The 17,121-nt window shown below is 36.4% G+C and overlaps 1 protein-coding gene across 1 annotated transcript in view; it reads left to right on the top strand.

Moving 5' to 3' along the window:
- The window catches only part of gpc6a (glypican 6a), a 139,702-nt gene that overhangs the window by 70,761 nt on the left and 51,820 nt on the right, over positions 1–17,121 (top strand). The window contains exon 5 of the mRNA XM_055045110.1: positions 6,884–7,049. Coding sequence (XP_054901085.1) covers positions 6,884–7,049 — 166 coding nt within the window. The remainder of the gene's footprint in view (positions 1–6,883; positions 7,050–17,121) is intronic.

Here is a 17,121-nt window from a genome sequence, read left to right on the forward strand (position 1 = left end):
AGAAAGCAGTACATTTTCAGAGATCTCAATTTGGTAAAACAACATTTCTCTATTCCTTCCTAAATTATTGTCTTCCTTACTATATATGCTTTATTTTGTAAATGAGTGTGGAATTTAATTTCAGATTGAATACTATGTTTAATGTCTTCTAAATATCTATATTAAAAAGAAGCAAGTAAAAACACTGTGCTGACATTCACTGTTTTATATATATATATAGAAATATATATATATCACACAGCATATGTGTCTTAACCATATTTACTTTTTTTTTTTTTTTTTTTTTTTACTTGTACCAGCAATAATAGTATGTCAACTATTGCAAGAAGTTATTGAAGTTTTATTCAGCAGTTTGTAAACCAGACACATGTTTCTTTTGGAGGCAGATGGTAGTTTTATTGCACTGTGACAGATTTCTCATATTCCCATTGACACTAATGGCTGTGGAATGGTGTGCAAACGTTGGGGTAGCAATAGAGTCTAACACACTTGTCCAATCAGTGCCATGCAATGCAACCTGTCACAATAATTATGACAGAGCTATTGTTACGATTCTTTAACAACAGACTCTCTGTCCCACCACTGTCCCCCCTGATTGGCCTTGGTAGCTTACAAAGTCATTGTCATTTCTCACAACTTCATTACTTGGTGGCACAAAAGCAATTTCCAATCTCTGAGCTCTTCCCAGTCTGTTGCTCCTAAAGGGAGCTCACACCATATGTGCATGACAACACCTTGTCAGAGACAAGGTGAGACCATCCAACAGTGTCTTCTAGAGTTGGCTTTCATCAAAACACAGAGCATTTTCTTTTCACAAAATTTTTAGTTGTCTTTGATCTGATCTGTGGTGCAATTCTGTGGGTAAAATGGCTCCTTACTGCAGCCTCTAATGAATGTGATCATATCTGTTAAAAATTTCACTGATATGACAGTAAGGTGTGACATTAGATAATCAGTGAAAAAACCAGGCATCTTCACCTCCTTCCATGCTACTTTACTATCTTCAGAAATGTATCACTCCTGGTCAGAAACAAGCAATCAGAGCCAGCAGGATTAGTTTAGTGGTGTCAATCATTCTCACGTAGAGCTGCTCAGTGTTCCAATGCTGCTGCTACAGGAAAACTTTTTATCTGTCATCATCAGTGGTCATAGTCTGAGTATCAAAGACAGACTCTGCTGTCGGGAAGAAGCTGTAGCGTACTAGAGAGGGGAGGGTGTGAGCAGCGTATACACAAGAATCACACAACTGCAATTCTTAAATTAAACAAATTTGTCCTAATTTCTTGCTTTCAAGGAAAGTACACAGTGTTCCTAGCTGATCTGTAGTTACTTTAAATAAAAATATGTTTCTCTTTGTTTTGCTTCAAATATATTTAAGCTCTCTACAAAAGTGAGAGTGACTGATTCTGTTGATCAGAGCAAACTTTACAAACAAACTTCACAGTTATCACGTCACTAAGCATTAGATTAGTAAATTGCAGTCTAAATCTGTGGATCTGTGGCATCTCACTTGTAAGGCCATCTATTGGCCTGCTGGGCAATATTCTCTCTGCTTAACTGTAAATAAATGGTAACAAGATTATCAGATTACTCTTCATTGATAGCAGCCAGTGACTGCTGGGCACAGTAAGTGAAATGATGAAAAAAATAACTTGAAGATAAACATGTTAGAAAACTTCACCTTAATGATATGTTTTAACTGGCAAAGCCCAGGGATAACTAGTCCTTCTTTTATGTTCAGTATTAATTATACTTTTCATCTCATATTTCTGAAAATTACCTCAAACGAAAAACTCTGAGATACAAATATAAGTGGATGATCTCTCACTCAAACTTCTGTAAGTAAATTAGCATTCCCTATCTCAATTATCTCTTAAAATCCTTATCAAAATAAGACAAAGCATTTCTTGTTGTGTGTATTTGAACGTTTAAACTCTTTTCGAAAGAAGCGCTTGTTTTCTTCAAAGCAAACATGGTGATTGGCATGCATTTGCTTCTGTTGGTCTCTCCAAATGCGGCGACAGCACCTGCATGTTCCTTCTGCTTGTCTGTGAGTGTCTTGTCCATTTTTTTTCTCTCCGTCTGTTTAATCTGAGTCTGTCTCTCTGTTTTCTTGGTGTTTGTTTTTTTCTACATTGTTGGCATTGTCTTTGGCTTTCTTTGCAGCCTGCTTTTTCCTATTTGCTCTGTTCATTTTCTTTATCAGTCTACATGCTGCAAATAGGACATTTTTCTGAGTTAAAACCTAAAGTTGTTTTTGAATTGTTTGCTTATGTGCTCAACACCCATTTTTTCATGAATGTCTGAAACTTCACCTCCAATTTTTATTCTTCTAAACTGTTTGGTAGATGTTTGCTACATTATTTACTAAAAGTTAATATCACAAAATAAATATGTTTACATATTCTAGCTGTACTTTTGTCTCATGGATGTAAATTTTTTTGGAGATCGTTTTTGAACAGGATTTTAAAACACCATTTTCAATATGTTAAGCAATAGCAACAATCATTTTTCATCTGAACTTAATGGTCTGAAGCCCTAAACGAACTGCAATTAATAGTATTGGTTTTTATCATTATATCAATTATGCTTAAAAAGTAATTAATTAACACAGAATTTTAAAAGTTAATCAACATTAGTTGTCACCACAGTAATAACGACCTATTGATGCTGACTTGTCATTAAACATTTATTTTTCTTCATTTTCAAATGGTTTTGAGATCAGTATCATTCATCAAACTGTGACAACTTTAGGTACTTTTCCACTAGGTTTGATCCTTAGCTCTTTTTTTACTGCAAGTTTCCTCTCTCAAGGCAAAATCCACATTGCACATCATAATAAAATTGTTACCTTCCTATTACTGGAGCCTTAAATATTGCTGTCTGTGCCCAACATTTTCAACCCTGTGCAGAATTTAATGACATTTTGCTGTTTATTGGTGCTGCTTCATAATTTTTCAATGTAGGAAATATTCCTTAAAAATATTCCTTAAAAAAGGTATATTTTCCTGAGTGAAACAAGATTTTAAACCTGCTGAATTTGCTGCTTTAGATCTTTAATAAGCACACAACACTTCTGCTCATCTTCAATTCGCTGCTGCAGATGAATTCTGTTGAACTCTGGTAGCTTTCACTCAGTATTGTGTTTTCTAACATTTCATAGAGTAATAGGCGTTTTCCACTGGAACGCCTCTAACTGGTACGGTCTCGGTCCACCTCGGCCGGATTAAATTTTTATTAGCAGATCCATTGTAGCTCTTCATGGCTGTTCTCAGATTTTCGTACCTACTTTAGGGATAGCACTAGTTTCACCAAGTTGAGTACTGTGTGGAAGGAATTGAATTGACCGCTGACCACATTCATTGATTGGCTTATGATTACTGAAAACTCCACACAACATTCTTGTTTAGCTGTGAATCACAGACATGCAGTCTGCTTTCAGGGAGATGCTCAGTGCAGAGGAGCATAATTATGATCAGTGGAAGGAAAAGATGTGTTAAGTTTTGGTCTGTGGTGTAGCAGACCTGTAAGCAGCTCGTCTCTGAGAAACAGGCAGCAATACAGAAGCGAGAAACAATGCCGCTGTGGACAGCAGTCTTGTCAGAGCTGCAATTTTCCACCAACCGGTGTGATATATCATACTACCTAATATTAGCTTGGTGTGATGTGAATTGAATTTCTTGTTTGGATTTTTGCTTTTGAATAAAGTTCAGGTTTGGCTATTAATTTATTTGACTATTTTATATAAATCCCAAAAAGTTGCACTCCAATGCAAAATCTAGCTGTATTTATACATATAGCAAAAATATTCAGCTGATTTGAGACTTTATATTTCTGTTGGGGCCAGCAATAAATTCATATAAGACAAAATAAATATTTGGGTTTATGTGAGTCAATTAGAACCACAACTTCGAGGTTGCTGGATGTCGCTACAGACATCAGCAGAGTTGACCACAATGCTGCGAGATCAAGCACAATAGTGAGAAACAAATCCATAAGGGAGATGCCGCAGGTTTAGAACTAAACCGCACATTAACCACTTAGAGTGTGAATTGCTAGTGGAGAAGTACCTAAAGTTACATTCAGTTGTTATAAAATGCTATATATATCAAATATGACTTAAAATATTTTTTTCTAACTGATGTAACGCCTTGAAATTGAGCCTCTGTTGCTTTAAGAACTCCTTGCAATGCACTGAGAAGTAGGTCAGATGAGCTCAGCAGATGCACAGTTCCACCAGGTGTTTGCTGATTGCTGCTGGCGAGTCTGAGAGCTGAGCAAAGGAGTCGTAAGGGAGACCTGCTCTGTGACGCAAAAGCCTGAAAACTCCAGCTCTGAGGAGGAGCTGTGCCTTGAAGGCGGTGCTTCGTCCTCTCAAGCTTTTTGCAGAGCTTAATGGTTGCCACTGGACATTAAAAATTTCTAAAATATGCATAGAAGAACCAAGGCAAAGCTCCTTGCATGTATGTTTTTGATGAGAGAATAACATCATAACATGATGTAAAGCTCCAATAAGTGAATTTTACGGAATACTGTAATGCTGACTACCCTATCAAACAGTGTGGACAGAAGTGGTTAAATGCAGACTGGAGGTAGAAATCGGAAGTTTGAGACTAGGTGCTGCAAAGCACGTAATCCAGAAAGCTCCATTTCAAAATGCTTTCCATTTGAGAACCCATAGCAAATGCTAACACAAACACAATAATCCATCCCTGATAACAACAGGGGGGATAATATACTGACACTGTGAATAAACAATTTTATTGAGTCTTAACTTTTAAACTACTTAGCAAAGATTTTTACATCAAATGTTGCAGCTATTTTTGTAAAATAGGAATTATAGACCCCCATTGGAAATATAGACCGAAATTGTGGTTATTTATTCAAAAATTTTTACTAATTATATTCCAGTATAAAATGATAGTGTAGGAACTGGCACCTTCCAGATATATTTGTTGCTTGCATTTATTGTTTTTTTTATGTGTTAATTCAAACCCTTTGTAATGCAACCATAAAAAAATATATATATTTGGTTTGTGTAACAATATCTGGAACTTGTTTCATGAATACATTGGCTTTGTCAGTTCAATCCAAGAAAACCTGTTTGTGAAAATAACCCATATGTTAACTGCGCTCCCAGAGATATTAACAATTTAGAAACACACAAACAGTAGACGACATGCAGCGATGGAATTGACAACCAGCAGCTGAGTTTAATGGCCTTCACACAAGACACTGCGTGATGTCAATGACAGATTGCAAATACTAAAGATGCTTCATTTGATCCCTGTTCCTTAGATCCAAGAAGCCAATACATTAACAGCGCGCTTTTGACTTTCCTTTATCGTTCTCTCTGCATTGGCCTTATCTTGTCTCATTCCACACCTTTCCCCCCCTATCATGCAAGCATATGTGCACACAGGCGATCTGGTCATTGCATCAATAAAATTAAAGACAAAATGAAATGTTAAAAACAGAGAGAAGAGAAGAATGAGGTTGGCTGTAGTGTGACTGCAGAGACTCAGATGTTACAGGAGAGCACCAATGTGGGTTTTGTTATTCAGTTCACTTTTACCTTTCTGTTTTTCTTATTTAATTTGTGGTGTATTTTTATGACTAAGACTTTGTGTTGTTTGTGTTTGTGTCTGTTATGTTTTATTATTTTCCCACAAACTAACAAAAACCCTATCAGTCTGATAACATCAACAAAAAACGCAAACAAAAAGAAAACAACTCATGTTTACATGATGCATGTGCAGTTTGCACAAGAGCTATATATTGAAATAAAAGCCCAATGTAAAACATTAATTACTTCTGTTGTTAAATCATGAATTAACTATGTTTAACCAAACATTTAGAGGTCAACATCATTAGTCACCTCTAGGCCATATTAGCGCCAAACTTAAGCTCACTTAAATCAAGTCTGTTTGGCAGGTCTAAAAAGAAATACACTATGCCTAGGTTAAAATACATTTTATGGCAAAAGTACCAAAATTACTCACAACAGTTTATCCACAAGTGACCCATGAGGTTGCAACAAACCCCACAGCTTTAAAAGCACTGCAGGCCTGAGCAAAGTTCAGTGTCCATGCTTCAACAAAAGGAAAGAGTTGAACTGGTTTCTTTTGGTTTCTCCAGCTTCCTCACACAAAACTTAACTAATAAGTTGTTACTTTCCAGTCTATCTGTATGTTGTTCTGTGATGAACTGGCGACTATAAACCGTCAATGACTGTTAAAGGTAAACACCTTCCCACTACACCCCTGTAAATCTAACCTGGAATAGACAATAAATAAATGCATCTTTTCTCAACACAAAGACCTGTTTGATGATCTAAAACATTTGAATTAGACAAAAATATGTACGGAGGAAAATACTTTTCAACAGCATCACACATATAGAGGATAGCTGGGTGGTTCCTCTTTGACCGAGCCCATTTGAGCCTGCACAGAAACACGTACCCCAGCAGTCTCAAGAGTGTGTTGGACAAAATCTAAAGTCAAGCATGAATACAGAAGATGACAGGCCAATTATCAGATGCACTCTGTGTTGTGCATCTTCTCCTCTAACAGGAAGCAGATGTGAGAATCCTGTCACTTTCACTAAAGTTGCTGCAGTGACACGGACCGACAACAAAAGGCACAGCTTTCACTAGGAATTGAGACGGACAGAGTCATAAACCCGGTATTGTCACAGAGTTTATCTTGTAGGTTGTCACTTTTCAAGCTGTGGAGGATCTAAAAATTCAAAAGTCTAAGGATATTTGTCAAAAGCTTTGACTTTTCAATTTTGGGGTTTAAATGTCTGAATTTAATTTTTTTAACGAGAAAGGTCCTAAAATGACTGAATGAGTCCAAACAAAGCGCTTGTGTTTGCTTTACAGGTGAACATAGTTCCAGCTTGCGTCAGAGCCTTGACCCAGATGCTCTACTGTCCGTACTGCCGTGGCATGCCTGGGCTGAAGCCCTGTCGCAGCTACTGTTACAATGTTATGAAGGGCTGTCTCGCAAACCAGGCGGATCTGGATGCTGAATGGAACCTGTTCATTGGTAAGATTCAAATTAATTGCACTTCTGCCTGTTTCTTCCTTTTCCAGTTGTCTGTTTCTTTTTTGATGTAAGCTTTTATTTCAAAGTGTGCATATTTCTGTCCATGTCCTGTAGTCAAGGAGGGAATCGGGAGGATGTGCTCTGTTCAATTTAGCTTGAGAGGATTTGCAGAGACAAAACTGAAATCTTATTTGTGCAAACATTTCCTTTTTTTCTGTCTGAAATGTTGTTTGCTATTGCTGGAACCCTGGCATGGTGTTTAAAGCTTTGGTCCCTGCTGCTTGGGATTGATAAAGGAGAGCAGATCCTAGGCAAACACATTTTCTATAGCATTTCCAGCTGAGCTTGGTGAGTAATATAGCACTTCACTTTAGCTGTAAGTAGCTGGCTGCTGTAAGCTCTCCCGTTAAATGGATACCAGGGATGCACATAGAGTGCTCCCTCTGGATCCTTTGTAGACCAGTGCTTTATTTGTTATGTACCCCAATCTCATCCTCCCACCCAAACAGAGGCTTTTTTCCTTTTTTTTTTTTTAAATGGGGCGACGTTTTTTAAGACACATCCCCGAAGACAGTGTCAAGTGAAGTGCACTTCCAAGCTGTTGGCTGTTTTGTGACAGGGCCTGTCATTTGAAAAGTCATCAGATGACTTACCGTTTGTTCTCCTCGATGGCAAATCTGAAGTCTCAGATCAACAAGGGTCCTTGTGCACTGAATGAGATGTCTCACAGCTTTATGACATGTGTTAAAAAGTTTGTGCCATGTTTGGTGTTGAAGAAGCAAATCAACTGCAACAAAGCGAGAATGTGCCTGACAGTAATGGAAACGCTGTTGTTGCAATTGAATGAAAAAAAAAAAAACTGGTGTTACTGGTGTTGCCTTTATATATAATTAGAATTTGACTTGAATTGAAATATAAATTACAGAAAAATATGTCTTTATTTTGGATATTTTAGAGCATGCTTCTGGCACTTAAGCTTTCAGAAGGATCACTTTAAAATCTAGAATTTGGTGTCAGTTGACATTTTTATTGACGAAATTGGATTTGCTTACAGCTTGGCTCAAAAAGCATTATTGATGTCCCTTTTACCTGCAAACGCATCACAGGTCAGTTCTTCTCTGAGGCACATCTTTGCACTATAGCAATCTATGCATTGAGCTTGTACACTGTCTGTCATTGTCATCTCATAAATCAAATATTGGAGATTTCCTAGAGTACTAAGCTTTTAATTTTCTTATGACCCCCTGTTATCATTTACCAAGGGACTTTGGTTGTGGTTAAATGTCAATATTAATTACGGCAAACAGGAGAATTTAGTTGTTTTTTCGTGTGTGTGTGTGTGGGGGGGGGGTGTATTTTGTTGACCAATGCTACATCAGTTCTACTGCTACTGAAATCTTAAAGGATAAATCCAATGGAAGGGAGAAAAGTGAGCTGTGCACAAAACTGACAGAGAACAGGCTGCTATAACAGGATATCAGCTGAATCTGACAGAGAACGAAGAAAACAGTGAAGTCAATTTATACCGAGAGAGGTGATTTGGCCGACGGATGCAGGTGAGAGCAGAAGGTGATGTGACAATCTAGTCGAGATGTGGATAACTAAAGAATTTTTAAGGTCTCTGGATGTGGAGATAGATTCTACTGTTTGGTTGTTAGTAACAAACATTATTATCTTGGAAATATACTTCAATTTCAGAGTTGATTAAAACTACCAAAATCACTTATGCTGCTGTCTTTTATGCAGGTTTATGTTAATGGGTTTTTTTGTTATTCATGAGGAACACAAGGAATAGGAAGACAAACTTGTCCACCTTATCACATTGTTATACTTAACAATTTAGCTAATAGATTTCAAACTATGTAGATATTAAGGTATCTTCTCTTGAGTTTAATAGGCTTTTTATTGCCATGGTTATTGAGAGAGATCAACATGATTATTAGTTGTTTAGCTTAGAAAACCAAACAGTTGAAGGGAAAAATATTACATTGTACCTGTTTCTTTTTTGCTTCAGTATTACTGTATTCGGTTAGTTTTAGTCATTAAAGTGATTGATTGTGTTAAAAATTAGCTAATGAAGAATTAGAAAATGTGATTAAAGCTTGAAAATCATTTTGAATATGTAATTCAACAGTATTTGTTGCTATTTGTTTGCCATAATGCACTGAAATAAATGCAGAATTAGCAGGCACAACAGGGGCATCGCTGCTGCAAGTGCTATGGGGCATCGCTGCTGCAAGTGCTATGTCTGCTGTTTGTCTATAGCTATTTACATTTACAACCACTGAAAGAGAAAGACGTCATACAATAACATATAGGGTAGAACATACAACAGCTTAAGAGACTTGGCTCTGTGAAACAAATTTTATTTTTTGCCATAAACAATGATAAACATGCATACTGGGATGCTGGAAATTTGCTAAAATCAGTGCAGGAGTTGGCCCAGATTCAATGTGTTTTTCTTTTCATATAGTTATGTAGCATATTCCCATATTTGTTGCCAATGAGTGCCCCACTTAGTTTAACTCTTCCAATGTAATTAATCCTAATCAAATCAAACTCCTGTAGTTAGTTCTACATTATACTGATTTGCCACAGTAAAACACTCCCTTGATTATGTTATGAATCTACGAGTGTAATTCTCCGTAGCTGCATAATTTAATTATATTCTTCTATACTATTTTAAAAATAATCATACAAAATACAGTTCCTTTGGCAGAATCAACACTGATTACATCAAGCCTGTGGGCTGCAATCTAATGCTTATTTATTTGCCCACCACATAATAATGTTTGGCCTAAAAACAAAGAACTAATTGCATTTGTGCAACAGTAGTATTTTGAACTCCTGGCAAGAGGGAAATAAATAATGCACTGTAGATACTAATGTATCAATCACAGGCATAACTTTGTTCATCTAGTTTTATTTGTGAATATCTTTGCTGAACTGTGCACCATCAGTTTTCAGTTACAAAAGAGGAGTTGAGCAAACGCCCGATTTTATACCTCTTGGCTTAGTAAAATAACTGAAACTGTAGTCGTTAATGCTATTAACCTTTTATGTCTGCTCTCTATTAACTTGAAATGCAGGCTGTAAGTACGGTAAAGGGGACAGGAAAAAGACAAATTCTTCTTTGAAACTAACAAAATGTAACAAGCTGACTTACTAATGCCTTACTTTGAATTAAATTGCTGCATAATGATTGGCAGTGGCACTCTAAGTAACACAAGGTAAGCCTTTTTCAGACGAATTAGGAAGGTGCTTGTCTGGGCTAATGGCGCCTGCCTCAGTTAAAAGTCATTTATATGGGCCGATACAAACGGCCAACCTGAGTATGCCAACATACCTATTGAAAGTAAAAATTATGTCCAAGTGGATTATTTTCACTTTTTACATTGTGAAAATAATCCATGAATATGTTTTCTAACCCTGCATCAATAGAAACATTTAAAATATGGTTTGTTTTTACATTTGTATAATAATTTGCAGGGATGCAATAATTCATATGTATGAAAATCCTTCCTTTTTTTTTTTTTTTTCCATGTGAGACATGATTTTTAGGATTTCTTAATTTTTATTTTCTCCAAATTATAACTGTACCCTCCCAGTGTTCTGTGTTTGTAAAGTTTTTCTCCTGTAGTGCATTATGTCTGCGTCTCTACCTTCAGTGTTGTCAGCCTTCAGTCACTGGCTGTGTTGGCGCTACTACATCAAAACATCAATTCTGTGGTTGCTACGCAAGAAGCTGGGGAGTAAAAGTTTTTTAATGTTTTAGGCCAAAGTGGCCTAAATATGTAAGTACTTGAAAGTGAAAAATGATAAATTGGAGATTCCTTAAGTTTCATTATGAACCTCAGCTGAAGAACGCAGGACACCTGCAGAGATCAACGCAAGATGATGCTTATTAGCCACATAGAGTAGATTTTGTTTTTTTTCATTATTTTATTTTTCTTCTTTTTTATCTAATTAATTTGGGTGTTTTAAAACTGGCTCACATCTCTTACATTAGAGAGGTTGCCTTGCTGCTAGGTTTTCTAGATTTTGGATGATCAGCTGGCTGTTAAATTTCCAGACCTTAAGTAGAAGGCCAGAATTAATTTTATTATGCCATTGTTTAATCATATTTAACTGTGCAGACAATTTAATGTTGCGATCTGTTGTACTTCACGTTGTCTACAGTTGACAAACTGACAGGATAAAAAAAAGAGTATTATTGGCATATAAATGTCCTATTTATGTGTCAGAGGTGTTGAATTTACATTGTTTGTGATATAGCTCTTTAGAGTTTGAATAGGACAAAGAAAATATTTTTTTACAGACTCCAAACAAGAATAAAAATGAATGAGTTGGTTTTCATTCAGTTTCTGGCTTCGGAAAAAAAAAACAAGTATTTAGTAAGACTGGTTTCTCACACAAAGCTCAAATTTTTCACAGATTTTAAGCTTTGATATAATGGAAGTAAATTCTGGTTATACTGCTGAGATCGCAGCCATTCGTATTAAGCCACACAGGTATTTTCTCCTATAACCTTTGATCTACAAGGTCAGCCATAAGATTCAGTCGGTCGATGTCACTTTGACACACTGCTTGGTTTTTTTTTTTCAAGGATTTACAATGCATCAAAGACTCTCTATCATTACTAGAGCGAAGCCTAATGTTGCTCTAACACAAGATATAGTCTGTACTGTGCTGGGGGGAAGCACAGAGTGCACTCTCACAAATAACATCCGAGTTTGTTACTGGTTGCAGGGAGACTGAAAAGATACAGAGGAAGTAGCTTGAGTTCTCCAGCTGCAGAGCTGAATGCAGAATGTCTCTGTCAAGCAATTCCTTAAAAGCCCAGGCAGCCGGTTTACCGATAAGGATGGGAAATGGGAGCTGCTAAAGGTTGTTGGTTTTTTAATGTTGTGGCTTTGGAGAATTCAGGCTTGTTTTGGTCTAGTTCAGATCCTGAAACTCTACTTTATACTTTAAGCTGAGAAGGTATCAATTTGGCAGTCTGTTGGCATTTTGGTGGGAATTGCTTGAAAATTTCTAAAAATACAACGTCTCTAGCCTGATCACTCAAAGGATTTTGGATTGTTTATTCAAAGACAAAGAGAGCCATTCTCCTAAACTTTACCTCTTTTTAACGAAAGAGAAACAAAACCTGGTGACTATTCTGGAGAAGTTGAATGTCTGTTCAGTCCATGGCTGTCGATCTACTTGGTTTGTTTTACAAAAAGTTAGAACGAGGATAGCTAACATCTAAGGAATGTGGCTATTTCATGTTGCTTTGATGATTGAACGTGCATCTTTGGATAGATTGAGACATTTAGTGTTGGACGTCAAGCCTGTGTGTGCATACACAGAAATTCACTTAAACAAGTTGATACAAAGCTAAAGAATAGCCTGAGGATTAAAAAAAAACAACTAAGACCTACTGATGGAATATGTAAATATGTGTACATATTTACAAATATGTAAATATTTACAGTAAGTGTAAATATTGTTAATTACAGCTACAAACACCATGATTCCTCATACTGACAGCAGTGCTTAGAGTTAACTTGGTTTTGAATCAAACAGTGGCTCCACATCTCCTAACCAAGGTCTGAAGGCCAAAGCAAGAAAGATTAAGCCTACATTAGAAACCAACCTAGTTTTTAAAATTATAATGTGTAATGTATATAATGGTGGATAGAAAGGTTCAGAGAAAAGAAAAATCAAGTTAAATGAAATAATCTCATTGTTGTTCTGAAAGTGTCAGCAGCAGCAACACATACCTAATGTTCATGGAGAGATCAAATGAATGTCACAAAATGTTTATTTTGTAAAGTTACTGCATGTATTTTTTTAATTTCAGGCTCCTTTTATTGTTTGCTGTTATATTTAAAGGAGGGGTGGGGTTTTCTCTGTGGATCAGGTCTGCCTCGAATGAAACACTTGGCAGAGTGAGTTCACATCTGTTTCACACAAACTAATTCTCCAACCTTAATCACAACTAGAAACAAAAAATATTTTGGCAACAATTTGCAAGAGTTATAAGTATGTACAATAATGTGTATACAACAAATTGTTTACCTTTATGTTAATCTTGTTAGCTATGTAATTTTGTAATAATTAACTATATAACATCAGCTTTTTAGGCCCTCAACATAATCTTTTCAGACCAGAACGAGAAGGAGAATCCAGGAAAAGTTATAATATTCTGAGCAATAAGGCATGAATAATTTAGGTGGTGTTTATTTTGCTCTTCCAATATCCTGAATATTTGTTTGAATAAAAACTCCAATATACTTTAAAACTTCAGATTAAAAAAAGGATTCAAACTTGATCTTTAAATTGTCGATAGTGGAAAGGGATTTAACTCATTCATGAGGAGATGAAATATGTGACTGATTTCAGGCAAATTTACTTTTCTCATTCACTGCTCTCTTTCTGAGCATATGGGTCAAAATCAAAATTATATTCATGTTAACATGCAATATAATTGTAGGAGCAGAAATATTGTTGGTATTTTTTTTAATTGAAGCAATTTTATGTTATATATTTTTAAATCTTTGTTTTATGGTTTTATTATAATGCCACAATTGTTTTTATTGTGTTTTTTTTATTATCTTTGAATGTTATCACACAATAATCTTATAGCACACCATACCTACTGCACAACACACAAAATCCAAAAAGTTTGTGTGCGTTTCCCTCTGATTAGATGTGTCGAGGTGTTGTCACAGAATGCTGCGCCGAGTTAAAATTATTCAAAGTTCAGCACAGTGTGCGCTCTCCTTATGTTCGCCCTTGTGCTGTGTGCAGCTCAGTGCAGCACAAATCCAATCTGTCATTGCACAACATGTAGAAGAGAGTAGATTTGGAAGCAGAGCACAGTATTCACCATATACAGCGTTATAGCAGATTAAGAATAGATGAGGCTTCCCACCAATTGACAAAGAAGAGATGACATTCCATCCTAATTGCATAGCAGTCCATGACTGCTTACAGAATAACATAACAACAAATGGACACATGCACAGCAACAAGATATAAATCTTAATACTGACTTTAGAAGCCACAGCCTTGACAAACATTGACAAAGCAGAAGTTAGGACTGTGCCAGAGTTGTCCTTATTCATCACATCTCGCATCACTGAAGCAGTAAAAACCTTTGGTGTACCTTATATAGAGAGCTATTCTTGAAAAGAAGAGTTATTATAGCATCTGTGCCATATATTTAAAGGAACAGTCACTGTGGGGTATTTTACACTATGTAAAGGTTACTGTAATGACTTCATGCCTTCCAGGCTGAATAAAAGACAATGCCAATGAACGGTGAAGGAAAACCTGGGAAAGGGTGTGAGCTACCTACTTGAAGTAGCGTTGAGTGATTTTCGCCACCCCGACTTTGAGCGTGTGTGTGCGTGGGTGGGTGTTAAAATATTCAGGAGGGGAATTCATGCTTTGGCCACAGGATGATACCAGGCAATCATTCATCTGCCATCATGACAAATTTACCTAGTACTGCTTCATGACAGACACATCATTATCATTTTTCTTGTCAGCACCTTGTTAAAATGCCCTCAGAGAGACGGAGAGAGAGGACTCGTGCTGTTAGTCAAACGGTGCTCCAGTTTTTCAAGCTTACATCATGATCAACACTACTTTTGACAGGTAAATGGCATCGGTGTAACATTGTAATCTCAACCATGACTGGGCAGACGTAATGGGAGATATTAACTGAGTCCATCACAAGCTCTTCATTCAAACTACAACCTTTGAGGATGTGTAAAGTTATTTTTTAGAAGCCATACAACAAATATCTCTCCTGCAACAATATCACCTCCAAAAGCCTATGTATGGACGATAACATTTAAGGTTTGTACTAAACATTTTGCAGGTTTACAGGTTTTTAAATATGGCACGTGATCTTTCATTGCACCCTGCAGCAATGTTTGCCCCCCGAAAATGAGTTGAAATATTTCCATTGTTCACAATTTCCCTGCTCTAATGGGAAATATACAGAATGTGGATAAACTTTGCCTTAGAGATAGCATGAGGAGTTCACCCATAAAGTGGAGACTCAGAGTTGAACCACTTCTCTTCAACTTTAAAATGACTTTGAGCTGGTCCAGGCCCTTTGGAAATCTTTTCAGCAAGTCTCACTTGGACGGACGGACAGATCCTCTAGAAATATTTTGGACCTGGTTGTTTTTGAAATAATGAGAACAATATTTAATACTTTTTACATTATAGACATTTGTGAAATTTCTAAGTAATTTTGTTTTCTTATGAAAAAACAATTTTTATCTTGTGAAAAAGAGAAAACCACATAAATATTGACAGCAGATAACAGTTGTTTTGCATTCATAAAGTTTATTTGATGTAATTTATTTCTTTAATTATGTTATTGACATTCTATTTATTCTGCACAGTAATCCTCTATTCTGTCCATGAAAGCCTTATTAGCAAGCATGTCAACACTTCTACAGCATCTTCTCTCGCAGCTTTCTTGGAGTGCTAAGAAAGTGTCCTTTTCTTTTCCGTTTTTGTGTTTAAAACAAACAGATGCAATCTGCATACTGCCAGAAAATAAAACAAAGGTAAAATATGTCAACCAAGGACAGAATGTGATATGTTGCCCATGTCAACATATCACATTCATTCATAGTAATATTTGTATTGCAGCAGCGGAAATTACATCCCACTAAAACACTGTTAAGTTACCAAACTGAAATGATTAATTTCACTTGTTCTAAAATATAAATCTTCCAACGCTTTCAAATTCTAATTTCCGCCTTGTAAAGGTTTGCGCACTTTACCAAACGTTTTGCAGCTGCAGTAGGCGCTTCAAACATAAAATCACAGATAGTTTTTTTTTTTTTTTATCATCAATAATCACATGTCAACATATCACATTCATTCATCCTGTAAATTGATAAAATGTAAGATTTGGTATTTTTAAAACCTCAATTCATTGATGTTACACAGTTTTCAGGGCTTGTGCGTATTCTTGCCAAAGGCTTCATGTTGCCCTGTGTGAACAAATTATTTCAGCTAATTAAGATTTAGGCTTGTGGTGACCTCTGTTGAGTCTTTTGACACCACAGTGTAAATGATCCTCATTGATTTTATTTACTCATTTCTTTTTAATTGGGCGGATTGAGTTCTCGTGTAACTGAAGCTCCCCACAATTCCCCAGCCCATGAGTATTTTCACCCTCGAAGAACTGATACCACTGAGATTAAATGGATCAACACCTTGTCAGTTGTTTTGTTAAATGACAGACAGATCTCGTCAGAAACTTTGTTCACATTCAACTTTGCGAAGCCCTTGAGACGCCCAGGGTTCTGGCCTTCTCTCTGGCAAACAAAGCATTTTTATTATTTAATGTCTCACCTTCTTTTCACTTAACTGAGATCTTTAGTGGTTTGTGATTTGCTGTAATATGAAGTGCTGCTTCTCATTGTTTAACCGTGTGCATTTAATGAACCCAGACATTCAAACTGACTAAACACTTTGCATGATGGTCTCTGTAGCAGACATGTCAGGAACAAACAGCCTTGGAAGTAGGTTTTTGCCTGTCGGTGATATAAATACTGGCTGAGTCAGTAAAGTGGAAGTGATCTCCATTTCTTAGGCATCATCAGGAACAAATATCGTTTTCTTCTTAATCATCCAGGCTGCGCAAAATCAGAAAAAAAAATAAATAAATAAATAAATGACTTCCAATGATTCATTTTCTGCTAAAGAGCCCCCTTGAGGTTGAAGAAAAATTCACAGAAGAGCCGCACTGGGCTATAAGCCACATGGTTCAAAGCGTGGGAAAAAAGTAGGGGCTTATAGTCTGAGAAATACGGTATATGTTTTCCATTCTGGTGTATGAAATAAAACATTTCAAGCTCATATGTGATAAGATCAACAAAATACCCCATCTTTCAAGGTTTAAAGTCTAAGGGGAAGTGATGTTTGTTTCTCAGCAGCCAAAAATTATCCAATCTGGCCACAAATATTCTAATTGGTAAAACCATTTAGAATATTTAAATGACTACTGCTGCATTATTGCCTAAGTAAACCCATGTAGTCCGAGCTACCGCTT

The sequence above is a fragment of the Poeciliopsis prolifica genome, unplaced genomic scaffold (assembly GCF_027474105.1).
Source record: "Poeciliopsis prolifica strain line A6 unplaced genomic scaffold, Auburn_PproV2 SCAFFOLD021, whole genome shotgun sequence".
Lineage (NCBI taxonomy): Eukaryota > Metazoa > Chordata > Actinopteri > Cyprinodontiformes > Poeciliidae > Poeciliopsis > Poeciliopsis prolifica.